The sequence below is a fragment of the Lynx rufus genome, unplaced genomic scaffold (assembly GCF_022079265.1).
Source record: "Lynx rufus isolate CCGP_SWC_20201006 ecotype Redwood Valley unplaced genomic scaffold, mLynRuf1.p SCAF_2, whole genome shotgun sequence".
NCBI classification, from domain to species: Eukaryota; Metazoa; Chordata; class Mammalia; order Carnivora; family Felidae; genus Lynx; species Lynx rufus.
In genome coordinates this window covers 180,712,300-180,739,544 of record NW_025814834.1, presented here as the reverse complement: position 1 = coordinate 180,739,544, position 27,245 = coordinate 180,712,300, and the positions used below count along the sequence as shown (strand labels likewise).

Here is a 27,245-nt window from a genome sequence, read left to right as displayed (position 1 = left end):
GAAGCAGCGCTGGACCTTATTTTTCCTTGCAGCCGCAATTCGTCCACTCTGGGATGATGCAACCAACCGATGCAAGCTCCCAGAAAACCAAATTTCGAATCCCTTATTGCAAAACTAACCCAGATCTTCAGGGAACGAGGACAAAAGTCACTGCAGACATTTAAAGCGTAAAACTTCTTCTGGTTAAATCTACTTGACTTGTTTTTAAACTTTGTGGGTTGAGTATTTCTCAAGTTTTCCTCTCTGATTTACATAACAAACGGTAAAATTTCCCGTCTCTCCTCCCAGTAGAAGCTAGTTGAGTCAGTACACTAGTGAGTCCGCACTAGTTGACTCCGACAGTGCGTACTTAATGAGTAGTGAAAGACATGAGACAAAAATACATCCTCAAACAAAAATACACACCTCTTTTTTATTAGTACCCTTACAAAATTGTAGGCACAATGGAATCCTCGGGAGACTGCAGGCTCCAGAATGCAGTGCGGCCACCTGCACCTGCCGCATTTCTATTGGTAGGCGCAGAGCAGGCTGGGTTTTGTAGTTCGTATATGCGCTCTCCACGATAGGCTGCTCTGGTGAGAGAGAAAGAGAGGCGGAGCCGGTTGTGTCACGTGGGCCCCGCTCCCGCCGCCGCTGCTGCCGTCGTCTTTCTCTGTCTCGACTGAGGCAGCCATCTTGCTCTTGCCGCGTGCTGTTGTTGGAGGACCCTCCCTGCTTCAGGTGAGACCCCCGGCGGTCCCGCCACTCCACGGCCATAGGCCGCTGCGCACGGTCTCCCCCCGCCCTCTTTTTCCGACACTCGCCAACCATTCGGGCTGCCACTTCCGCCGTGGCGGGCCGAGTGGGGGCGGAGGCGGCTGGTTTGGCTTGTCGGTTACCGGCGGCGCAGCTGGGGGTCGGCACCTGAGGGAAGGTCCCCAGCACCATCGCCCCCTATGGGGGCGAGCGGGGACCCGCGGTGTTGCCTCCCAGATCCAGTCCCAGGAGGCGGGTTACCCCCGCCTCTCTCCTGTTACTCTATTCACAACAACAATGCTGTGACAACAGCCTATCTGTTGTCATCTCGTTTGATCGTCCCACTCTACAGATAGGGAAACTGAGGTTAGCAGCCCCCGGCCCCCAAGCGCCTGGGACTGAATTCCGTTGCAGCTCTGTTCACCTCGCAATGGCAGTATTTACAATTCTGATTCCCTCTCTGAGACATTGCCTTGTCCATCTCGATAGCCCCATCAAACTGCCTGATGCATAGTAGGCTGTCAGGAAACAGATGATTGACCGACGGGCACCCTGTTACACAGCTAGTGAATGGCGGTTTCAACTTCCGTTCCCACGTTCTTTCACTTATACCATAGATGTTCCCTCGGGAGTGGTAACAATAGTTACCAGTTTTTGAATATATACTGTGAGCCATACCCTGTGCTTGTTAACTTAACCTTTAACCTTTAAAACAGCCCTATGAATTGTGTAGTGTTAAACCTTTTCTAATACAGAAGGAACACAAGTTCAGAAAGTAAAATACCTTTCTGAAGTCTTAAGGGGTAGAACCTTGATCCTTTTGATTACAAAACTTGTGCCTCTGTTAGAGGAACCCCACATAATAAAAAGTCAGGACAAAGGATTGAAATTACTTTATCTGTGTAAACAAAAAGAAAGTGCCTAGCATAATGCTTGGAACTTAGGCACTCAATAAATATTGATCAGAACCTCATTATTTACACTTTTCTTGAGTCCTTGAGTAAAGGGCTAACCGATCCTAGGATCCCCAAGGAAGAACGCAGTAATTTATGTTCTTAGGAAGTTCTTCCTTTTGGGTCTAGGAAGTGACTTGTCCCTTCTGGACCTTCATTTCCAAATCTGTTAAATTAGGAGGGAGGTGAACTGTTTTATTCGTTCATAATTTTTTAATACCCTGCTGCTGCTTGCAGGTTATTTGAGATGGCCTCACATACAAGACAGGAATAATGGGTACAATGAAGTAAAGGTTGGTCGAAGAATAGGGAATTAAGCCAGGTGATCTTTGAGGTCTAGTCCAGATTCTGAGCTTGACACCTCATCTCTCATAGACTGAGTCCAGTCCTCTTTTCTCCTTCAATTCCACATACCCCAACCTGCTAATAGACAAAGGACCATCTTTCTTTCTCCCCTTCCCCCTTGAGAACCTCCCTAAAATGCTTTTTCTCTGAGATAATTCTTGGGAACAAGTTTTCTGTTACACTGATTACCTGGAATGGAAATCTGTTCTTTCATCAACACATTGATATAAAGAGTTAATTTTGTTTTTGCTTTTGTTGCAAACAAGTCAAGACTCTTTATCTTGACTTCATTCTCTTGTTTTCCATCTCTTCTCTTGGGGATTGTTACTTCAAAATGCAGAAGAGCCCCTAAGGTTTACATTGTATCTAGTTCTAATATTTTCACTTCCTCCCTTTTTTGTAAAAAAAATTCCTTAGGCTCTATACTAAGTTCACTATACTTTCACGGCCACATTCCTTTGAGAAAAGTGAATATTGGTCCTCTTCTATGGGTATTGAGTATAGACATTGGGATTTGCATCAGCAAATTTAATTAAGTCTGGCAGAGTTGAGATTGACCTACACCTAAGCCTTCTGGCTTTGTACTCCTCCTGTAAAAGCGTGTTTTTAGCTGCTTGAGCATTGTGATACAGTGCTGAGTAAAGATTGAGGAACTATAAATTCTGAATGTTATTTGGGAACTGGACTTTATTTGGCCTTGAAGCATGTGTATGTGTGTATATATATATACACACACAGGTTAGTGCTCCAGTAGTGTCAGAAAACAGAACAATTAGTACTTATATAATCTTTATTCTCTTTCATCTCTCAAATGAAGACATTATCTTTTTCATGTGAATGATAATTATAAAGAGGTTAGAGAACTGGCCAAAAAAGGTTTGAGAACAGCCTTTATTCCCTCTCTCACATCTTGGTAATGATCTGTTGTTCCACAGAACAAGTAAAACAAGACTTTTAACCTTGGCTTTTATTTGTTTATAGAGTGTGGAATGTTACAACCCATTATAAACTTAACTTTTTTTCTCTAGTCAGGAATATCACTGACCAGATTAGGTTTTATGGCTTTATAATTTTCTTAAGAGTTTTCAAAATCAAAATTGGCCTTAAAAAGGCTATTTCTAAGACTCTCCTCCCCACTAAGCACTCACAAAAATTTAGTATTAATGTAGCAGAGATGTTTTTGTCAAATTGTGCAGTGAGGAATTTTACCCAGTGTGCAAGAATATCTTGACAAGTCTGACATACTATATCAGTGCAAGGTACTGAATGAACTCTGTGGAAAGGGCTGCTGAAGTGCTGAATGTCTGAAAATCTGGCTCTCTTTTCCTGTTATTAACATACCATCTGACCTTGAATAGAAGATGTGACTCCCTCATATCTTGACAGCTAGAGAGCCTATTGTTGAATTTCTTCTTTGTCCTGCTTTTTCTTCTTCTTCTTTTTTTTTTTTTTTGTTTTCTATTTATGGGCACAAGGTTATTTATGGCTCATTTATTATTTGAGAGAAAAAAATCTACTTAAAGGTTGTGCTGGTAACATTTGGTAACTGCTCTCTGTTGTAAAAACCTTTGGGGGAAAAACTGGCTTGTCTATAGAGATTTTCTAATTGGTTAGGTTTTACTGAATGCCCAAGAACTGAATTATGCATTTAAGGAGGGATCCTCAAATAGGTAACTTTGAATCCTATTCTATTTTATGTTTGTGTATTTGACTCCCTGGTGGTTTTATTTAATTTTCATTCTCTTAATATCTGGTTTATGAAGCGAGAACAAGTTATTAATATTTATTAAGACTATATAGACAGTATTAATATGATCACAGTGGTAATGCCTATTGCAAGCCTAGTGAACCAGAAGGTACTGTTGCATAAACAGTTATTTTATTTTGGTAAAACAGTGATTTTAACAAATGTATTTTTCCCCCCCTAGATTTACCAACAGCATGAATCAAGAAAAGTTAGCCAAACTTCAGGCTCAGGTCCGGATAGGGGGCAAGGTGAGTGTGGCATAAGAAAAATTGATAGGAAAATGTATTATCAGAAAGTAGTATGATTTTGGATTTGTGGTCATTGAAAATCTAAAATCTTTTCAATAATCAAGATCAAACCACATTCCAATTTGAAAATACTTGTCTAGATTTAATATAGGTAACTAGAAGACTTCTCTCTCTGGTGGTGCAATGTTAATAGCCACTTTTGTTTGAATCCTCTTAACATCTGGTAGTTATGTGACATGAACAAGTTACCCAACCTTGTTAAGCTTCCATTTTCGCATGTGCAAAATAGAAAAAATCCTGCATAAGATACATCTAAAGATTAGAGTAATACTTACAAAACACCTATCTGGCACAGAATAGATACTTAATAAATGATAGCTGTTATTATGTTAGACTCATTTACAGGGCATCCCAGATGTTGAGGTTACCTTATCTTGACTGGATATACCTATTTGTACAGTTAGGCTTATAAGTGGTTTAACTGGAGATGCTCAGACTGATTATACTTTTTTCATTGCTGGGTTTTCCTCCCAAATTCCTGTCTGTTCTTTGTTGGTCAATATAAGCATGAACATTCTTATTCCATGTATTTTGAAGCCCAAAGAAAAGCTTGTTCTGAGAATCTTTGATTCCCTTCAGCTCTTGCCCCAGGCTTAAGGAGAATACTCTGCCCTTATCTCTGCCTAGTACAATATTTGTAAAAGGAAAAGAGATAGTACTTAGCTCAGACCTGGAAGGCGGTAGGTAGGACACTATGTAGCAACTCTACCTGTCATTTACTTTGATGATTACCACAACTCCTAAGAATGGAGATAAAAGGGGAAGGGAAGAAGTGACTAGTACTTTCTCCTTCTTCCATAGTGACACAGGTATAGGACTCTGGAGTCATATTAACATACTCATGTAACTAAAGTAGTCACATGGTAGCATCAAGTCTAATGCAATGTACAAATGAAAAAACTAGGGATATTCAGGAACCATAGAATATACCTGGAAGAGCTTGATGCAGCACATGACTGTTACACATTTTAAACCAGATGGTTCACACATTCATTCATTTAACTAGTTTACTGAGCACCTACTATGTGCTTGGCACATAGTAGATAACCTAGTCAGGGTTTTCTTCTCTTGACATAACTAAGCTTGGAAGAGAGACGTGCTCACAGTTACACTACTGGGTAGTAAATGTTAAAATGAAGTACAAGGTGCTTTTGCCTAGGAGGGACAAGGAAGTCATCACTGAGCCGAGATTTGGAAAACAAACAAGAATTTATCACTAGGTAGACTGGTGAGGGTGAGGGTGTGAGGTGACGAGGGGATTGTTATTCTCATACATGCTAAGGCACCTAAGATGCTGAGATAACATGGTGCTTAATGGAATGGCTTGTTTTAGTTTGGTACAGTTAGAGTTTAGACTATCCAATGGATAAAGAATGGTAGGAAACTAAACAACCAGGTAAGTCAAGGTTATATCGTAGTCTTATATGCCATATTAAGGAGGTTAGGATTTTATCCTATAGGCGAGGGGCAACTATTGAAGGATTTTAAGAAGAATAGTCATTTTAGAAAGGTAGGTGCTAACAACATGGAAAATGGAAATGAAATAGAAGTCTGGCATAGAGGAGAACGATTGAAAGGCTGCTGCTGTAGTATATGGAATACAAATTTAGGAGTTGGAATTGACATGACTCAGAATACAGAGGAGGGATGACCCCCAGATATCTGGTTTTAAAGACTAAATATATGGTGGTACTACCAGCTACAAATCTAGGAAGAATAGTTTGGTGGACTGGTAAGCTTTTAGACATATTGAATTTGAGGTACTGAGGATCATTTCATTTGAGCAAGCGATTGAGCTTTCCCTGAGTCAGGAATGTTTCACAAATAAACGAGGATCTATGAAAATAGTCCTCCTAGTCCATCCTCCAGCAACTGGATTTTGTCACATCCTCTGCTGCTACTCACAGAGCTCTCTTTCACTCCCATCAGCATTGCTGAGACGGTAGCCCCTGCCTACTGTATAAGGCTGGTTCCCTGAGTACTGCGGGAACTACCCAGAGAATGAAATCTCTCTTCCTTTCCCCTTACTCCTGCCAGGTGTCAGAAAGATGTAGCTCTCAAGACGTAGGCTTCTTTTGGTAATGTTTTATTTTTGCTGTAGGTTACATTTTTGTAAATTGGCCCAGGAATTTAATCCATTATTTTAAATAACTTTTCAATGGAAATCTATATTAAGAGTTTCGAAGTATCCATTTAGAAATGAGCTCTTTCTGTCTTTGTGAATAGTGTAATTTTCAACCTATTTGCTCAGGCCAAATTTCTAAGCATCATTCTAGATTCCTTTTTTCCTCATATCCCACATCCAGTCTATTAGTATGTTGGTTCTTCTGACAGCCTAAGATCTCACCATCTCCACTGCCAGAACCCTCATCTCTCGTCAAGACTGCTACAGTAGCTTCCTGATTGATCTCATTGTAGTCCGTTTTCTACAGCAACTTCAGTCATCTGTAAAAATCATAATAAAAATCATAAATGAGATCAAATCATTCCCATGCTTAAAACCTTCCTATTGCAATCGGAATAAAATCCACCTGCTGCCCATGGCATTCTAGGCTACATGATTTGGCCCTTGCCTGTCTTTCTGATTGCATTTTCCTCCTCCTCCTTTGTTCACTCTGCTCTAGCCATAACTGACCTGCTTTCTCTCTGTAGAAACAATAGGTTCACTCTTGTTTCATTCTGCTTGAATCACTCTTCCCCTAGATCTTCCCATGGATCTCAGCTCATAATGTCACCTCTTCACTGAACATTCTAATAAAATAGTGCTTTGCCCTCACCCAATAAATACTCTTATCACTGTTTTTTTTTTTCCCTTAGTACCCTTATCCCATTTGAAAGGATCTGATTTGTTTATGTATTTATTGACTTTTCCCTCTCATGCATGCTCCTTGAAGTAAGAACTTTGTCTTTTTCATTGTCAGGGGGTGGTAGGTACTGTAAAAAAACATTCCTTGTAATGTTTGGAAGTTGTTATAAAACACTAAATTACCTTGAAGTTATAAATTATTTTTATTAGAAAACTTTTGAAACATTGAAATGATAAATGGATATTTAGAGAATAAGAACTGGCTAGAACTGACCCTCAGAAATCTGGGTTAGGTTGACAGTCACAATTCTGAAAAGTCTTCTTAGTTGTTACTATTAAGTCAGCAATTTCTTACATGGATTTTAATTAGAATAGGAAGTCATGTGACTGCGGTTACCAGATGCAAGCATCTTAACACTTCTGTTTGGTTGTTTTTCAGGGTACAGCTCGCAGAAAGAAGAAGGTGGTACATAGAACAGCTACAGCTGATGACAAAAAACTTCAGAGTTCTCTAAAAAAACTGGCTGTGAATAATATAGCTGGTATTGAAGAGGTACGGTCATTTTGTAAATTGTTAAATTGTGTGGACATATGGCACATTCACAAATATCCACACTTTTTGAATGTAAAATATCAGCTTAGAAGAATCTGATGTTGTCACTCAGGTAGCTTTGAAGAACTAGCTGTTGAATTTGCTGATTGTATAAAAATGGCTGATTGTAAAAAAAATAATTTTAGTGGACGGTTAAGGAATTCATCATACTTTTTGGACTCAGAATTTGCACATATGACAAAATTATGGAACTGCTCTTGAATTTTCATGCAAAGTAACATTTTTTTCTAATAATATAGAAATAAAGAAACTCCAAGATTTCTTCAAATAAGGTGGACTTTTTTCCCGTAAGAGCACCTTTCTACTCAACAATATCTCTTTAATTACCTCAGCCAAGAAGCTCTAGTAATAGCCTTACATGGATTGGATTTCTTATTAGACCCTTTCCAGAAATTATTGGCTACATTTTTTAAATCATTTTATTATATGTTGGTGATACTGCTTTTCTCAAATATGAAGCCAAAGACTGATGTTATTTCAAAAGATACTCAAGAAAAATGATGATAACATCAACTATTTGTGATCTGTTACCATCTAGAGTCACTTCTGCCTGATGATTCATTTCCCATAGTAATCAATGTTTAAATTTTCGCTGCCATAAATTACGTTGAATGTTTATACTTAATGATATCATTACTTTGTATGGTACCACCCCACAATTTTTAACAGATTGTTAATGCACACGTGCTGTAAAACAGATCAGAAATAATGTGGAGTCAAGGATCACTAAGAAATAGCAGAGTACCAAAGAAAAGGCAGTGAAATGGCCACATGTTCCTTCTAATATGCATGTATGAATAAATATTACTACACTATTTAATTCTGCATTGTACTTTCAAAATTAGTATACTGAAGTAGTAGAAAATGTAAGCCACATGTATCTTTTTTTCCTTTTAGCTTGATGTGCCTGTGCATTCTTACTCTGATAAAGATAAGAACTTCATTTGCAAGTCTTGAAATTAAGCATTTTATATGCATTTTTCCTTCTGAGTTATTGAAAACTTTTATATATCTTTATTGACCTAAAATAATTTTCAGAGAGATCATTCTCTTTATCTGGGGTATATATGAGAGAGAAAAAAAAAAAATCTCAGCCTCTCTTAGAAAATCTAAAGCTTGGTAAAAAAGAACAATTTGTGGGGTGCCTGGGTGGCTCAGTTGGTTAAGCGTCCAACTCTTGATTTTGGCTCAGGTCATGATCTTACAGTTGTGAGATCAAGGCCCACGTCAGGCTCCGCACTGAGCATGGAATCTGCTTAAGATTCTCTCCTAGGGGCACCTGGGTGGCTCAGTTGGTGGAGCATCCGACTTCAGCTCAGGTCATGATCTCATGGTTTGTAGGTTCGAGCCCCACGTTGGGCTCTGTGCTGACAGCTTGGAGCCTGGAGCCTGCTTTGGATTCTGTGTCTCCCTCTCTCTCTGCCCCTCCCCCACTCATGCTTTGTCTCTCTCTCTCTCTGTCTCTGTCTCTCTCTCTCTCTCAAAAATAAATAAATGTATAAAAAAATTTTTTAATGAAAAAAAAAGATTCTCTCTCCTTCTGCCCCTCTCCCCAGCTTGCTGTCTTTTTTTCTAAAAAAAAAATACACAATAAGCTGCAATAATAGACAATAACTCTAATAATGCTAAACCTAAACAACTTGAATTTGTAAGTGTTTTGGCAGTCTTCCATCTTCGCCTACATTTCTACTCTCCAACTACCACCCACCCCACCCCACCACTTCAGCACTACTGATATTTTAAATCAGACAATTCTTTATTGAGGGAACTGTCCCGTGCATTGGAGGATGTTTAGCAGCATCCCTGGCCTATACCCATTAGATACCAGTAAGCCCCCCCCCCAAACCCTCCCCCCAATTATGACAACCAAAAATATCTTCAGACTTTGTCATATTCCCTGGGGGACAAAGTCACCCTTGGTTGAAAAATAACTCTTTAGAGAGGAAAAGATTCCATTTATACCACCATGATGTATAGATTTAACTATGTAATATCTCCAAGGGCATGTTTTTCTTTTTTTTCTTTTTTTTTTTTTTTTAAGTTTATTTATTTTGAGAGAGAGAGTGTGAGCAGGGGAGGGGCAGAGAGAGAGGGAGAGAGTGAATCCCAAGCAGTCTCCATACTGTCCAGGCCTGATGCAGGGCTACATCCCACAAACCATGAGATCGTGACCCGAGCTGAAATCTAGAGTCAGATGCTTAACTGACTGAGCCACCCAGGCACCCTCAAGGGCATGTTTTTCTAAATGTTTGTTTTTGTTCAGATTTGGGACACTTTATGGTTCTTATAATTAATAAAACTTTTCATGGTTGGATAGCATTAATTTTATAAATGTTTTATAATAAAATAAGGAAATCAGTCAACTAACAGTTTTTGATTTTTTCAGTATACAGCTAAACTTGTTACAATGCTGTGCTGAGTTGATGGTATTACTGCAGTTGAAATTTTCTTAATAAAATATTTAATGATAGTCAACACTTAGTGAACATCTACTGTGTGCCAAACATTTTGCCAAGGACTTGCTAGGCAGTAGTGGAGCTTATTATGATCTAGTAGGGAAACTAATTGGTTAACTAGACAAATACAAATTATCCCATTTCAGCTTCACAATATCTCTTTGAATCAGTTGTTGTTGGCTACAGATGAGAAAGCTGAGACAGAATTAGGTACCTGCCCAAGATCACATAGCTAGTAAGTGTTGGATTCAAGATTTGAACTAAAGTGTGTTAAAACCAGAGTTCATTCTGTTCATCAATTTATCCTGCTTTTGGTCTATTTAGTTGTACTTTCTTATATCCACTCTTGGCCTTTTCCTCTCCTATCTCCCTGTCCATCAACACCCACCCCCTTCCCACCTTATGCCCTGTAATATTGAGCACCTACCATGGAGAATTCATTAGTTACACCATAACAGATAAATCCCCAACAGTATTTCCAAGGACATTGCTGTTTCTCTTTTTTTCAGGTCTTAATGCAGACATTATTTCTTCCAGAAACCTTCTTGTTAGCACCCATATACACTTGTGTAAAGAAGGGTTAGATGTCTTTCCTATGTGCCTTCGTAACATACTTTTATTTTACATAATATACTTTTATTTTATATAATATACTTTCATTATAGCATTTATTAAACTGTAGTGTGAATTCCTTTTTGTTGGTACTACTGATGCAATTCTAACCTTTTGAGGAGTCATAGCTCCAAAACATTTCACAGAAAATTGATGCTACATAATAAGCATTACTACTTTCATTGCACCCCTACCCTGTGTGTGTGTGTGTGTGTGTGTGTGTGTGTGTGTGTGTGTGATGTATTCCAGCCCTCACAGACTAATTATACAGAGAAAATATGTATAAAAATAATTAACAATGCAAGGTAACAGGTATAAAATTTCTGAGTATTTGAACCTAAGATGGGAAGGAGTTTTACTTTTTTCGTACTTCTGCCTCTTTCTAAAATTGATTTTTTGAGAACTAAGATATTCGTACTTTATATAACACTTTGCAGATTTTGTGTAGGAATATCTAGTATACTATATATAACATGGTTTGCCTCAAACATTATGTTTTTTGTTACTATATTTAAAGTAGAGTTTTTTTTCAAGAAAATTTTTTAAACAAAATGATGACACATACTGGGTTTAAAAACAGCTCTTCAGAGGGAGAAAAGAAACTACTGCATTCAATGTAAACATGAAAACATGTACAGAAGTTTTCAGAAACACAAAGATGTGAAAAAATATATCTTAGAATAGAAGAAACACATTACTGATTACAATTTTGTTATCTTTAGTTTCTTTAGTTTCAAACAATGTTTGAAACTTGTTTCAAAGTGCTGAACTCTGGGGTGCCTGGCTGGCTTAGTCAGTAGAGCGCGTGACTCGAGCTCCACTTTAGGTGTAGATTTTACTTTATTATTATTTTTTAAGAAGTTTATGTATTTTGAGAGAAAAAGAGAGACAGAGGGGATGAGGGCAGGCAGAGAGAGAATCCTGAGCAGCCTCTGCACTGTCAGCGCAGAGCCCAATGCAGGGCTTGAACTCATAAACAGTAAACTATAGAGTTTACTATTAAAATAAAAACAATGCAGGGGGGCACCTGGGTGGCTCAGTCTGTTAAGTATCTGATCTGGATTTTGGCTCAGGTCCTGATTTCATGGTCATGAGAATGAGCCCCATGTCAGAGTCTGTGATGAGAGCACAGAGCCTGTTTGGGATTCTCTCTCTCCCTCTTCCTCTCTCTCTCTCTCTCTCAAAATAAACATTAAAAAAAAAGTGCTGAACTGTGAGGAATATGCTGTCTTTTTGTTTTTTGGCAGTTTATGAAAAGCAGATAAAAACTTTCAAAAAGATAAGACACCACTGCCATTGTTGTAGAACAAAAATAATATTACTATGTTTTCTGTACTTAGACATTCAAAACATCAAACAAGTAGAAAGTACTCAGTTTATTGGGTGGGGAAGAGGAAGATTGACCGTGGGTTCCAAAAACTCATGGAATGTACTTCTGCCAAGTAAAGTTTTAATCTTACTTTCTAAGCTGTTGGTATTGGCGACTCCCCCCCCCCCAAAGCTTAATTTATGTCTTTAGAAACTTTAAAAACTGAAGGACTGTTTGGATTATGAGTCTCTTGTCTTTTATGTATTCACTAGTTTATTGATTTGGTGTAATAAATTAGTCATCTATAGATCTTTTACATGTTACCAAAGAGAAATACACAGCTGTCAAAAAGTAAGGGGCAGGGGAGTGTCAGAGACTGTCTCATACAAAAACCAAGTAAATAACCAGGTTTTTGGAGGGAATTCCTAGGCAGACTCCAAAAGATTTATAACCCAGAACTAAATTTCTAAAAATGGTTTATATTCTATGACATTTGAAGGTTTTTGGATGTGCTTCTTATCTGGTATTCTGGTTGAATATAGTGACCTGTCTTCATCTGATAACCTAAATCTATCAAACAGTGGGATCTGTTGCATTTCTCGGAAATGATTAATTTTATCAGATTTATTTGGTAAGAAACATCACCAAAAATCTGAATTTCAGATTCAGATGGCCTAGTTGCTTTGTAGAGTTTTATGTTCAGAGGACATCTTCTCTTGTACCTAGGATATAATTCTGCCTCTATGAAACTTTTCCTATCTTTCCAGGCATAATTAATCAACCCTTTTCTCTATACTTCCACTGCCCCTACCTTAAATTGCTCTGCTATAATACATTTATTATGACAACCTCATATTGTGGGATATAATGGTTACTTATTAACCACCAATTAGTGTCATCCCCCCCTCCCCCCCCAGATTATAAGAGTCTTAACAGCAGGGATTGTGTTTATTTATCATTTTATAGTCTGTAGCATGCTGGCTCCCATGATGAATTTGTTTGGGGTCCATTTAGTTTAAGGGATACTGATTATTTAAGATGGAATTGTTCTCAAGAAGTTAGCCATTGGGGTATCTGGCTGGCTCAGTTGGTGGAGCATGTGACGCTTGATCTCAGGGTCGTGACTTCAAGCCCCACGTTGGGCATAGAGATTACTTAAAAAAATTTTTTTTAAAAAGGTAGTCATAGGAAACTGGAGCTCAGAAGAACGCATAAGGCTAAGAAATGTAGATTTTGTAATTGTACACATAAGTGTTACTGTTTATATTTTCTTCTTCCTGAGTCTTACTTTTCCTGAACCACTTATACCAAAGGAAGACCTAAAGTTATTGGTGACTCTTCACTACAATTTCTTCTCCCTCCAACTAGAGCCTCAGATACCAATTGGTGGACAGCTCTGAGTACCAGAGAGTAAAAGGGAAGCACCATGTCCCATTCACCTTATTCCATAGCAGCCTTACTTTATCTTTTAAGATCCTGCTTTTTGGGTTTGTGTTTTGTTTTTTACTACTTTTTTTATTATGGTAAAATATAACATAAAATTTGCCACTTTAACCATTTTTAAGTACAATTCAGTGGCACTAATTACAGTCACACTGTTACTCAACTACCATCATTATTTATTTCCAGAATTTTTCATCATCCCAAACAGAAACTCTGTACTCATTAAGCAGTAACTTTCCATCCCCTCTTCCCCAGCCCCTGATAACCTCTAACCTACTTTTTGTCTCTGTGGATTTGCCTCTTGTAGTTATTTCATGTAATACAATATTTGTCCTTTCGTATCTGGCTTACTTCACTTAGCATAATGTTTTCAAGGTTCATCCACATTTTAGCATGTATCAGGATTTCACTCCTTTTATAGCCAAATAATATTCCATTGTTTGGATAATACCACATATATTCATTCATCTGTTGGTGAACATTTTCTGATTTTGAAATAGCTTCCCCCCTCCAATATGAAAATATATTATCATTGTAGAAAATTACAGGTATATAGAAAATATGAAGAATGTTAACATTCAATCATAATCCCACTACCCAGAAGGGACTACTATTAGTTTTACATTTCTTTCCCATCTTTATATGCATATATTTTTAACATATTTGAGACTACAGCTGGAAGCACAATTTGGAATCTTTTTTTCCCAAGTAGCGTTATATCATAAAAATTGTTTCGTATCATTAAAAAACTCTTCTTAATCATCACTGTAGATGTCTACATATATTCAGTAAATGGATATACCACAATTTAGTATTTCTTAATTTATAGTACATTAAATGCTTTCATAATAAGAGAACCATATGTTGGACTTCAATATACATAATATGTATCTTCATCTCTGATTTCCTTCAGAGAGATTCTTGGAAATGTAGTTACTGGCTGAACAAGCATGAACATTTTAGAATTCTTCATCCATGTTGCCAAATTGCTTTTCAAAAAGGTTATGCCATCTTACTCTATAGCATAGCTGTGGAGAATCACATCTCATCAGACTCTTGCCACCAGAACATAAGAGAAAATGATCCTAGCTTATCATACAGTTTAATGACAGCTGTTAGCTTTAGCTCATATCAACAATAGTAGATTATGCTTCATATTACGCTTTAGAAATAAGCAGGTGCTGAGCTTAGAAGCATTGAATGTGAAAGATACTGATTTATGAGAGTGCGCCCCAAGCCCATAATCTTCAAACTCGTATATCCCTTAGCCTCACAAAACCCCACACTTGTGTGTCCTCTTCTTAAAATGTTTACTATTTCACCTTATTAAGATATAGGAGGAAGGCAATAAAAGGTGAAGTACCTGATAAACATTTAAATGCTACTACAGGGGCAGCTGGCTGGCTCAGTCAGTAAAGCATGCGACTCTTGATCTCTGGGTTCTGAGTTTGAGCCCCATGTTGTATGTGGCAATGACTTGAAATTAAAATCTTAAAAATAAATACATAAATGCTACTACATACAGGAAGGAGTAGCAGAAAAACTTGATTTTTAAGACAATTGTCAATTCTTAGAAGTGCAACTACCTGACCTAGTGGGGACTTGGATACAAAAAAAAAAAAAAAAAAAGAAGAATTTAAGCTTCCTTTCTGAACTGTGAGGGCAATTGTCAGCAAGAGATGTAGAGTCAAGTATAACTTTGTGAGCCTCCTAGAGCCATAACAATTTACTGCTGTGTAGGAATAAAGCAAGCATCAAATTTACCAGCTAGAAGGGTTGCTGTGATTAATATATGTGCCCTACTCAGAGGTGAGCAAAGGTAGGGGTTGTTAAGATTTTGATAGCAGCATAATGGGGCCACCCAGCAGTTGCTAGGAATTACTTAAAATTCCCCTGAATTCTGTCAAGCATTCAGGCTGATTCTGAAAAGTCAGAACAATAGGAAAAGTCCAGCCAAAGATGCAGTTCAGCGGGTTCTGGGCATTTTCATCAAGACCACTACTGGAGTTATTTCTAAAACTTGAGATGACCCCTCATCTAGCATTTGGGGAGTTTAATTCTGACAGTATCCAAGATTTGAAATTGTATTGGAGGTGTCCATTCATTTGGCAAATGTGAGTGACTATTATGTATTGGACACTTAGGGGCATACTATGTCTAGTAAGGCATGGTCTCTGATGGCAAGATGTTTACCTTCTAGTAAGGTCAAAGACTTGCAAACACAATTATCGTACAAGACAATTCCATATAATTGCAATACCCATGAAGTACAGAAAGTGCATAAACAACCCTAAATTTTCACAAAGAAGCATCTGACTCAAGTCTTGGATAAATGAGAATTTGCAAGGTGGAGAAGCATAAAAAGGTTCTAAACAGTAAAAACAGCATATGTAAATGTACTAGGCATGAGAGACCATTTTTTAACAACTACAAGACACATCAGTACTGTCCAAGCACCACCCGGTGCCTGGGTGGCTAAGTCAGTTAAGCGTTTGACTTCGGCTCTGGCTCCAGTTGTAATCTGTGAGTTCCAGCCCTGCGTTGGGCTCTGTGCTGTCAGCACGGAGCCTGCTTCAGATCCTCTGTCCCACTCCCCATCCCCCCCCCCTCCGTGCACCTCCCCTGCTCGCTCGTATGCTCTCTCTCTCTCAAAAATAAACAAAAAAAAAGAAAATTCTACTTCCTCCATAGCTCAAGTAGCATCCTTTACCTTAAACTACCTGTTAAAGTGGAAAAAACATTTTGACATAAGGGGTTGTTTGATTGAAAAGGGACCTGAGTACTGGCACAGTAGCTCATTTAATAGTCTTTGTTTCCTTGTCTGCTCCTTATTTTTATACTGTATATAGACTATGTATGACTTATTCTGACTAAGCAGTGGTAACTGGAAAAGGTGAAGTCTCCTTATGAAATGTGTACAATTAGTATTGTGAATTTAACAAGGTCCTTAATCCCTTCTTTTGCTTCTAAAAGGGTAGGGGAAGTGTCTGATCTTGCTCAACCCAACAATTCATCCTTTGATAGTTTCTAATAGCTTGAGTCTAGAAGCCTTATATGATCATGTTATTTGCTCAGTAGAGAGGAAGGAATGGTAGATAGAAATAAAATATTTTGGCCTTCTTTAACTTAAAGTACTTCATTTTCTATTCTAAAATTAACTAAACTTGGGGCGCCTGGGTGGCTCAGTCGGTTAAGCATCCGACTTCAGCTCAGGTCATGATCTCACAGTCTGTGAGTTTGAGCCCCGCATCAGGCTCTTTGCTGACAGCTCAGAGCCTGGAGCCTCCTTCAGATTCTGTGTCTCCCTCTCTCTCTGCCCCTCCCCTGTTCATGCTTGGTCTCTCTCTGTCTCAAAAATAAATGAAAACATTAAAAAAATTAAATTAACTAAATTCTTCACCCCTTTCTGGACCTTTCTCTTCATGAAGCTACATCTTTTGTGCAACCCCATTTAAAACAACCATTTATAAATTTATTTCTGTTTTACAGTCTGAGATGGAATTCATCCTGCTTTTCACACTAAACTCAGCATATTTTAAACTACTAAGATATGACTTAATATTTAGCCTTTGATAAAGAAGCTTGAACAGAAGAAAAATCATGTGGTTTTTTTTTTGGCCCTGTGTTAGCTTTTTGTTTTGTAGCTAGCAAGATATATATTATCCATATATCTGTGTCAGTTTTCTTTTACATTCTCCACTTAGCCTATATTCTGAGATAAATAATTGCTGGCAAGCTTTCATGGGGCCAAAGAATTGAATTGTTAAAATAAACAATTTTAAGAATGAGAATGACACATGCAGAGGGAGAGAGGCCAACCAAGAAACAGACTTTTAACTATAGAGAGCAAACTGATAGTTACTAGAGAGGTGCATGGGGGAATGGGTTAAATAGTTGATGGGGATTAAGGAGGGCACGTGCTATGATGGACACCAGGTGATGTATGTAAATGTTAAATCACTATGTTGTACACCTGAAACTAATATAACACTGTATGTTAACTTGAATTAAAATAAAGTGAAAACTTTAAAAAATTTTTTAAAAAATAAAAGAATGACATCATAGGAAGGAAACTAAACAAAGTTGGGAACCCAGGTTCAAGTTCTAGGTTTGCATGTAACTATTTATCCTTGAATATTTGCTTAGCCAAGAGCTCTTGCCTTTAGTATTTATTTCTCTCACGAGATTTGAACTAGAAAACCTCTTAAGTTCAACAAATATATGGCATGACTTTTGGAACAATATTGATTTCAAAATCTCTTATGACTTTAACATCTGTAAATAAAAAATATCTCAAATGCTAATATTTCAGACTTTTCAGTACTGGAAATATTGTAGAAATCCTTTATTAAAATTATGTGATTTGGTCTTGATTTGGAAAATGGAGTCCTACCATATCTTTATTCATTTCCCAACTAGAATTATGTGATTCTAGGATAGATACAGAACAACATCCCATTTCATATCCACTATGCCACCTCCTTCTCAAGCCGTTCCTCTTCCAAATTTTCAGCCACTTTAACATTAAAAACTTTTCTACCTAAACTTATACCTTCAGAACTATATAATTTTATCTTTTTCTAAAGTCAGTATAAATTATTTTTAACTCATAATGGTATTTGTTCAGAACAGTTGGATTGAATGCTTACTGTGTGTCATATGCATAATGGAACCTTAAGTACAATACCGATACTGGGAAAGATAAAGAATTCAAATAGTAATTTTTGTCAGAGAAAATTTGGGAAATTATTTGTGGAGCTTAGTTATAATTTTCCAGGGGATATGCCTTTATTTTCTCTGTGTTCCAGGTCTTTCCTGAAATTTAGAAGCCCCTTTGTTCCCCTTCCTTTCTGATGCTATCAGTGGTGATGATCACCTTTGAGGAAGAAAAGCCCACTTCCACTGACCATGGAGAATACACAGCATCTCTGCTTGATTGTGACAAGGGTAGTTTTTGGATGGATCATGAAATGCTTCTAAATTAGCCAAGAGTTAACTCTCCTAGCCTTTTTATATAATAAGCATGTTACCACCAAGGTAACTTATCCAAGTGGAATCAACTACATAGTGGAATCACATTATTTACACTTTTAACTTATACAAATTTAACAACACTAAAACACAAATAAGAAAGTACATGAGTGAGAGAGAAAAATAATATTTTAAATAGCACATGTTTAACCTTCCTTTTCAGCAAGTCCCAAGCAATGGATAAAATCAAATCTGAAACAGTTGATTCATGTTGGTGAAAGCTACCGAAAGAATGTGAGGATGGTTTTAAAGATTTCCTGGTAATTGATAAAGCATGTTCAGGTGGCCAGGCAAGTTTGGAGAGCTTCTTTGACATTTACAAGGGTTATTAAAGGTTGTTGAGAAGCTACATTTAGGAGTTAGAGGAACTGACAAAATCCTTTTCACAGAATGACATGGTGAGAACAAGTTGAAATTTTTGTAAATTTATTAAGTGTTCAAAGGAGTGAAACACCTGATTAAATTTCTGATGCTCTTTATGGATCTTCCGTGGTTATTTTTACCATACGCCATTACCCCTTTACAACCTGTTGCCTAAGTAAGATGCTACCCCACCAAATGGTATCTGTACCAATTTAGTGTGATAGTGTAAATTGATTAAGATACTGGGTAATTTCATTAACAAGGCAGTTCTTGGCTGATAACTTCCATTATTTTTAAAATATGGTCATACACTTCTTTTTCATAGTAGAAGTCTTTGAATTTAAAATCTAGATTCTATAATAAAATGTAATCTGTGCCACCTACACCATTTTACTTTGTCATTAGGGTCTTTTTCCACCCATATCTACTGCTTACTACCTTGGGATTGTTAAAAAAAAAAAAACAAAAAACAAATGTAATTGGCTAAATCGTTATTTAAACAGATACTGTTTTAGTTGTACCAAATATGTGATGTACATTTTGCTTCTGTGATCATACAGGTGAACATGATTAAAGATGATGGGACAGTTATCCATTTCAACAATCCCAAAGTCCAAGCTTCCCTTTCTGCTAACACCTTTGCAATTACTGGTCATGCAGAAGCCAAACCAATCACAGAAATGCTTCCTGGAATATTAAGTCAGCTTGGTGCTGACAGCTTAACAAGTCTTAGGAAGTTAGCTGAACAGTTCCCTCGGCAAGGTAGGTATTTCAGTTTAGTGTCTTTCCTTCTCCACCTCTGTTTAAAGAACCTAATGATTTAAAAGGTGTTCCATTTTATACTGGAAGGATTTGCTTGCATGTAAATTTTACTTTTAAAAATGTTGCTTTGCTTATATGCTTCATAATTTTTTGAGTTTGTTTCTTTAATAATTATGCAGTGTAGCATACTGAATATTCAGATACATTTCGGTAGTAATACAGATATGAGAGGTAATTACCTAAAAGGAAGGTGCCAGGATCTGCAGACCACATTTTATGGACAATATTTACTATTCACTTCTGACCAATGACAAGAAGATACTGTTATTACAGAACTATATTTTTGTTTAATATTGTTGATTGTACTATAGGTGCAGCAACCATAAGTTCTGAATTTCCAAGATAGTCCTGGTTTCAAATGTGTCTTCTCACCCCTAAAAATCAAAGAGCCTGTTATTTCAGTAACTAGATACTTTCTTACACCGAAAGAGATGGAAAAGGTTTTGAATATCGACTTTTGACTTGGAGCATATGGAATTTAAAGAATAAATTAACTGTAATGTGTTTTTATTCCAACTCATCCTGAATTATTTCATTTTTCATATAAATTTTACCTTCACTACCCATTGAGATTGCCAGCTATATTTAGTATATGCCTAATGAAGTTAAAGTTTTATTGATTTTACTATTAAGTAAAAAATATGGTATTAGATCAGACAATCTTTAGCTTTTTCCAAACAACTATATAAGATTTAGACAGAAAGGATAAATATTACAAGTGTTCTATGAAGGCCTTTATTCTTCAGGACTAATTTTAAAATAAACTTTTCATAGTGTTGGATAGCAAAGCACCAAAACCAGAAGACATTGATGAGGAGGATGATGATGTTCCAGGTAAGTGACATCTCTTTAGCTTTAAGATTTTTAGCAGCCTGTTTATCACATTTAATTAATTGTATAATGAGTTTCAGTTTTTGTTGATGGTAAGCTCATAAATTTAAACTGATTCACGACAATATGGATACATCTAATGAAAAAGAAAAAAAGCCCTCCCATTTAGAACTTAGAATCACAAATTGTAACACAAAGCTCTGCTACCTGTGTTTATTAAATGAGAATCACTGTGATTATAAATTTGCTTAGTTATTGTTACATTTCTGTGGGAATTATGATTGACATATAAAAATGCTGTTCACCTTAGTAGTTTGCATAGACTAAAAAAAGACTTACATTTCGTTAGGATTACTGTTTTAAAAACAGATAAATGAGGGGCGCCTGGGTGGCTCAGTCGGTTGAGCATGCAACTCTTTTTTTTTTTTTTTTTTTTTTTTTTTTCAACGTTTATTTATTTCTGGGACAGAGAGAGACAGAGCATGAACGGGGGAGGGGCAGAGAGAGAGGGAGACACAGAATCGGAAACAGTCTCCAGGCTCTGAGCCATCAGCCCAGAGCCCGACGCGGGGCTCGAACTCACGGACCGCGAGATCGTGACCTGGCTGAAGTCGGAGGCTTAACCGACTGCGCCACCCAGGCGCCCCAGAGCATGCAACTCTTAATACCAGCTCAGGTCATGATCCCAGGGTCGTGGGATCGAGCCCCGTGTTGGGCTCCACACTCAGCGTGGAGCCTGCTTGAGATAGAAAAAAAAAAGCAGATAAAGGAAGCATTATTAATAAGTGAAATGCCACCAGTTCATTTCTGCCTCTTGTCCTATATGTTTTCAGGCTAATTCTAGTAGCAACAATTTTGTTTTTATTAGGATTAGAAGTTAGGAATTTAATTTACCACTTTTTTTTTCTTGTATCTTTTACTCATTTCCTTTTTTATTTTTTTCCAGATCTCGTAGAAAATTTTGATGAGGCATCAAAGAATGAAGCTAACTAAAAAATTTTTTCTGGTGTTTGGAAGCTGGCATGGACTAGATTTAACAAATCAGCTATGTGGTTCCAAAGTTTTACAGACATGGAGAACATCAACTGTTACTAGTTCAGTAATATAAATATTTTGTATATTAATAATGCTGTTTGTTCAGCATTTTTCGGTCATTTGATTTTGCATTTTGCACTTCCTCCCAGGATCTATTCTTTTGGTCAAAATACGAAGTATTGGTGCAGTTTGAGGGTGTTTTGGTGTTTGATTCTCAGTTTTTTGTTTTGTTTTTTGTTGGAGTATTTTTGGTGTGTGTATGTGTATGTATGTGTGTGGGTATGTGTGTATACAGTGGAGAGCAAATTGGAAAACAGTTCTATTTATCCTCCTTCTTCCCCCAGTAGAAATAAAACAAATCTTTACATTTGTTACTTTTTATTTTTTTCTAATGCAGAGAATTAATGAAAAGTGAGTATCTTGGATTTCAGATCTGAGGAGATTTTACCCTTGGAAGTTTGGTTAATTTGCTTGGTTAACATATTTTTCATACATTTCTCTGGGTTTAAAATGTCTTGAGATATTTTGCCACCAGCTCCATGTTGGCATAGTGGATAGCATATCTTTGGTGTGGTTGCCTTAGATTCACTTACCTAGTCAGACCCAGAAGATTTTCTTCTAGCTTTCTTCCTAAATGCCTTTTTCCCTCTCCCTTTGGTCTCCCAGTGGCCTGGTCAGCCTTTGGTAATGCTCTTCCTCATCTTCTACCTAGCCTGAGAAGGATGTTCTCCATATAGAGTTAAGTGAGTGCCTAATCCCCTCTTTTTGTAAGACTTTTTCCCCCCATCTTGAGGAACAACAACTCCATCTTCAACTTTTTATTTCCCCATTAATTTTATAGTTTGGTAGATTTCAAACTGGAATAGCTAGCATGTGCTTGCTAAATAATTTTATGCCAGCCTTATCCTGTATACTAGCTATTCTTAATAGCAGGTGCAAAAATACCTGTTTCCAGCAAGGTTAAAATGAGGAATGTTCTTTTGAGTCAGAACAAGATAGGCCATAGACTCATTCCCCAGCACAAAATGTCATTCTATGAAATGGTACTGGCCCCAGGAGGATTTCTTCAACCACTCTCCTACTATTGGTCTTGAACCTACCTCTGGATTGGATCTTACTGTTGTAGCTGCTCACAGCATCCTCCTGCATGCTTAGAGTAATGCTTTTGGGGGGACACTGGTAAAATACAGTATTTATTTTTTCACCTCCTTTCAGAAGACTTGGAGGTAAGTTGCATTCATTAATTCAAGATTCCCTCTTGCTGTCTGATGATAAAAGCTTGCATTTTGCCATATCAGCATTTGTTGTAGCCAATATTTAAGGATAAGATTTAGAAAACCTGTCATTTCCTGGCCTACCAGCAAACTAACTGTGGCTTAACCTTGTAGCATATCAGCTTTTGTTTCAAGCTAGATATCTTTATTTGATATCTAAAGTGCAAGACCAACAACATATCAAGAGATCTATAGACAAGAAGGCAAAGCTCTTGTATTTTTTTCATCCAGACACTTCAATTTATTTTATAAATTTGTTCATTTTTCCTGTTCTGTTTTATATAATATATGGACTTAACTACAAAATAAAGTAACAGTAATAAAATAACAAAAGAGGATAATATTTCCTCTTGTGCTTCTCTTATTATTGTCTACAGAATTTCCTTCTTTTGTATTTCCTCTCTACTCCCCACCCCCAGATGAATTTTAGCCTAGTCATTATTTGACATAATGTTTCATCCATTGTTACATCAGTAGCTCTAAATATTCTACATAGTCCAGAATTTTGTTCTTCTGACAGTCCCTAAGGGGTACATTGTGGGGCAGAGAGGGTTATGGATACTTCCAAGTGGTTAAGGACATATAAGAGATAGTATAGCAAATTTTTAAAAACAGAGCTCTCGTCTGGAAGTCAGGAAACTTGGGTCCTAGTCCAGATTGTGCCATTAACTGTGTGACCTCAGGCAGGTGACCTAACTACTCTGAATTTCATCATCAGGAAAGTGATATGTTTCTAAATCTTAACGTTTTTTCTGCTCCTGCAGTTTGGTGAATCTCATTTCTGAAAATTCTCAAGGAAGTGATTTTATGTTTTCAGAAATGTCTGTTTTTATCAAGATCCATAAAACTATATATATACATATACATATACATATATATATATATATATATGAAATGGTATTGGCCATTTTTTGTACTGTGGTACAGTGGTACTGTACATACAATGGTACTGTGTGTGTATATATATATATATATATATATACACACACGCACACACACAACCACACACACACACACTGCTCTTTTTCCTTTTGATCACATTTTAACTACTGACCCAGAGGAGCTCCAGTCAGTATTTCCTTTTATCCTATTGACAACAACTCTGAATGGCTGGCCTCTCTTGGGTGCAAAGAGCCAATATTCTTTTTTGCTTTATATTTTCAAACCTTCCCCTTTCCTGAACAAAGCATATTGAGATCCTGACTCAATCCAAAGAAATTGTTCCTGCCTTTAGAGTGAGTAGGCATAGGTAAGAGTATGGATGAAACTTTTGTAAGTAGTGTTCTTGGCATAAATACTAGTTCTATAGTTTTTAATATATGAAGCATAACTAAATGTGTACTTTTTACTAAGATCATGTATTTATTGCCGCGATAACTATAGAAGTATTTTCTGGGGAAATTCACCTTAAATTTTTGGGATAATTAAACGTCTGTAGAAATTCATTCATCGTCTTAATTTTTGTGATTAGTCCTTTCCAATCATATAAAGCTACTCATTTATCTGTCTTGGGAAGCCCAAAGTAAATTGTTGGGACCCATACTTGTTTTATCCTATTTTTCCTATTAAGTAATGGTTTAAGACTACATCAAGCAAGGAGTGCCTGGGTGGCTCAGTTGGCCAAATGTCTGCCTCTTGTTTTTGGCTCAGGTCATGATCTCGTAGTTCGTGGGTTTGAGCCCAGCCCTATGATGGGCTCTGCACTGGCAGTGCGGAGCCTGCTTGGGACCCTCCCTCTCTCTCTGCCCCTCCCCTGCTTGTGCTCTCGCTCTCCGTCTCTCTCTCTCTCTCTCTCTCTCTCTCTCTCAAAATAAACTTAAAAAAATACAACAAGCACTTTGATTTGTTGTCAAGTAACTAGTATTTGTGGGATTCCATTAAACTAATTTTAATATGCTTACCAGGTTCCTGTGAAGACCCATATTGGGGTGTTTTGATTTGTTTCTTTGTTGTAATTCAGTGTTTAACCTAACTATGCAATATACCCATAAATAGTAAGACCTAGTATAGTATAGTATAGTATAGTATAGTATAGTATAGTATAACATAACACGAAATGCACAGGTTTTTAGTTGGAGATCAGTTCCATTACCTACTGTGCTGTAACCTTTACAACATGGCTGCTACAATGCACAACTTCAGGGGCCATCATTCATGTTTGTCTTCCAGGGAGGGCCATTTTCATAGAATACAATGTGAATAGTGCCCCTGTAATAGTGCAATAATGGCCTTGATCTCTGAGCCTGTTTTCTCCTCTATAAAGTGATGCCTGAAAAATGGCTGAACAGGGTTCCTTAGAACCCCCTAAATGGTTAAGGTGTGTCGTGTCTCAAGCCATGGGAGAAAGGAGCTCATGTTTCTAGGCACAGCAAGGCTCTATTCTACACTGCTACCCTCCCAGTTCAACCTTTTTTGCTCTGTCACATATGAGTTTGCCTGAATTATCATAGCCTCCCTATGGAGTCACTCCCTTCAGTTCACAAACTACCTAAATCTCATATCTGAGCATGTCCCATCCTTACATTTATCTCCAACATGCCATTCTGTTTCAAGCTTCCATTCCTTTACACACATTTTTACTGTAATATTATTTTATTTGTAAATAAATTTTCCCCTTTTTATTTGTAAATTATATTTTCCCCTTCTAGATCATGAACACCCTGATGGCACATGGGGTGTCATACATCTTTTATCCCCAATATCTAGCATAGTGCCCAACATGTAGTCTACTCATAATAACTAATACGTATTGAATACAGAGTTATTTAACAGTCCAGTGGGACAGATATTCCAGTCTTACTCTTATTTTATTTTTTACAAAATTTTTTGTAATGTTTATTTTTGAGAGAGAGAGAGATACAGTGCACCAGCAGGGGAGGGGCAGAGAGAGAGGGAACAGAATCTGAAGCAGGCTCCCAGGCTCTGAGCTGTCAGCACAGAGCTCAACGTGGGGCTCAGACGCATGAACCATGAGATCACGACCTGAGCTGAAGTCGGACGTTCAACCAACTGAGTCACCCAGGCACCCCATATTTTAATTTATTTTTTAAGTAAACTACTCCCAACATGGGACTAGAGCATGAATAGTGGGCCATGTGTAAGCTGGGGAAGCTGGCAAGAATGAAGTGGACTTGATAGGTTATATAACCCTAGAGAGAGAGATCAACCTCAGAAAATAGCTTCAACATTCCTGTCCTCGTGAAGCCTAGTTACCCTTTTTCTTTCCCTGGGTTGCTTATTTGCCAGTGAGATTTTTTTGTTCTTAAAAAAAAAAAAAAAGTCTACAAAAATAGTTGGAACTAATAAATCTGGCAAAGTTACAGGGTACAAGACCAACATACAAAAATCAGTTGTTTTTTTATATACTAACAATGAACAAGCCAAAAAGGAAATTAAGAAAACAACTCCACTTACAATAGCATCAAAAAGAATAATATACTTAGCAACAATCTTCACCAAGGAGGCAAAAGACTGCTACCCTGAAAACTACAAAACTTTGCCGAATCAGGGGTGCTTGGGTGACTCAGTGGGTAAGCATCTGACTCTTGGTTTCAGCTCAGGTCTGCTCTGTTTCAGCTTCCATTCTTTTGTTGTTAAAATACCTCCCTCTGCCACCATTACTATTTGTTTAAGCTAGCTTGAGTGAGTGTTCCCTTTAAATGATCCTAGAGAGAAGACATTTGCATTTCCTCTATAAGAATCTCCCGATCACAGATGAAAAGGAGTGCTTTGAAGAGCTCTCTGGTCACTGGAGGGCGGCAGATATGTTAAATGAAAGAGTTGGAACAGATTAAGATATTTTTAGACCACTGTGGACTGCTGGAAGTAGCACGAAGGTAGTAAGGTGTAATGGTAAAGAGGGTTTGAGGTGCTAGCAGTAGTCATATATTCAAATCTGAGCTCCACCACTCTGTATGTGACTTGGATGTTTTACTTAATTGCCTAATAATCCTCCATTTTTCCATGTGGAGAGTGAGAGATGATAATACCTTGCAGAATTATTGGGGAAAATAAATGTATATGAAGTGTGTGCATATAGTATAGACTCAGTAAATGAGATTTTATTGTTAAAGCATGACTGGGATGCCTGGGTGGCTCAGTCGGGTAACTATCCAATTCTTGGTTTCCACTCAGGTCATGATCTCACAGTTTGTGGATTTGAGCCTTGCATTGGGCTCCACACTGACAGTGCTGAGCCTGCTTAGGATTCTCTCTTTCTCTCTCTGTCTCTCTGTCTCTTTGACCATCCCCTTCTCATGCTCATGCTCACTCTCTCTCTCTCTCTCAAATAAACTTAAAAATAAATCATGACTAATATGGATTGTTCAAATCAAATCATGGTGGTCTTGGCCTAATGTGTAGTATATTTTTAATTAATAGAATTGTTCTCAAGTTTTTCCCCATCTGACCCCTCTTTGTTACTACCTGAATCTTACTTAGCAAATGCCAGGAAGGATAGAAGAATGGATGAATCATACAGCATACAATAGTAAGAGTAAAATAGACTCTGAGTTACTTGGGAACAGGGGATGGGTTTTATTACATCTTTGTGTCTTTGGTGT

General features: G+C 37.4%; 1 protein-coding gene across 1 annotated transcript; it reads left to right on the top strand.

Annotated features, from left to right (window-relative positions):
• Positions 1–638: 638 nt before the first annotated feature.
• Positions 639–21,783, top strand: BTF3L4 (basic transcription factor 3 like 4). The gene is made up of 6 exons (XM_047083825.1): positions 639–720; positions 3,962–4,028; positions 7,334–7,447; positions 19,282–19,483; positions 20,318–20,377; positions 21,321–21,783. The coding sequence occupies exons 2-6, from the start codon at positions 3,975–3,977 to the stop codon at positions 21,365–21,367; spliced, it is 477 nt and encodes a 158-aa protein (XP_046939781.1). The 5' UTR covers positions 639–720; positions 3,962–3,974; the 3' UTR covers positions 21,368–21,783.
• The last annotated feature ends 5,462 nt before the right edge of the window (positions 21,784–27,245 follow it).

What these genes read in the sequence shown, in the direction of transcription:
- BTF3L4 (XM_047083825.1), top strand. Translation starts at nt 3,975, where the DNA reads ATGAATCAAGAAAAGTTAGCCAAACTTCAGGCTCAGGTCCGGATAGGG. An exon ending in AGGTCCGGATAGGGGGCAAG is followed by an intron (nt 4,029 to 7,333) that starts GTGAGTGTGGCA and finishes GTTGTTTTTCAG; the next exon opens with GGTACAGCTCGCAGAAAGAA. An exon ending in ATATAGCTGGTATTGAAGAG is followed by an intron (nt 7,448 to 19,281) that starts GTACGGTCATTT and finishes GTGATCATACAG; the next exon opens with GTGAACATGATTAAAGATGA.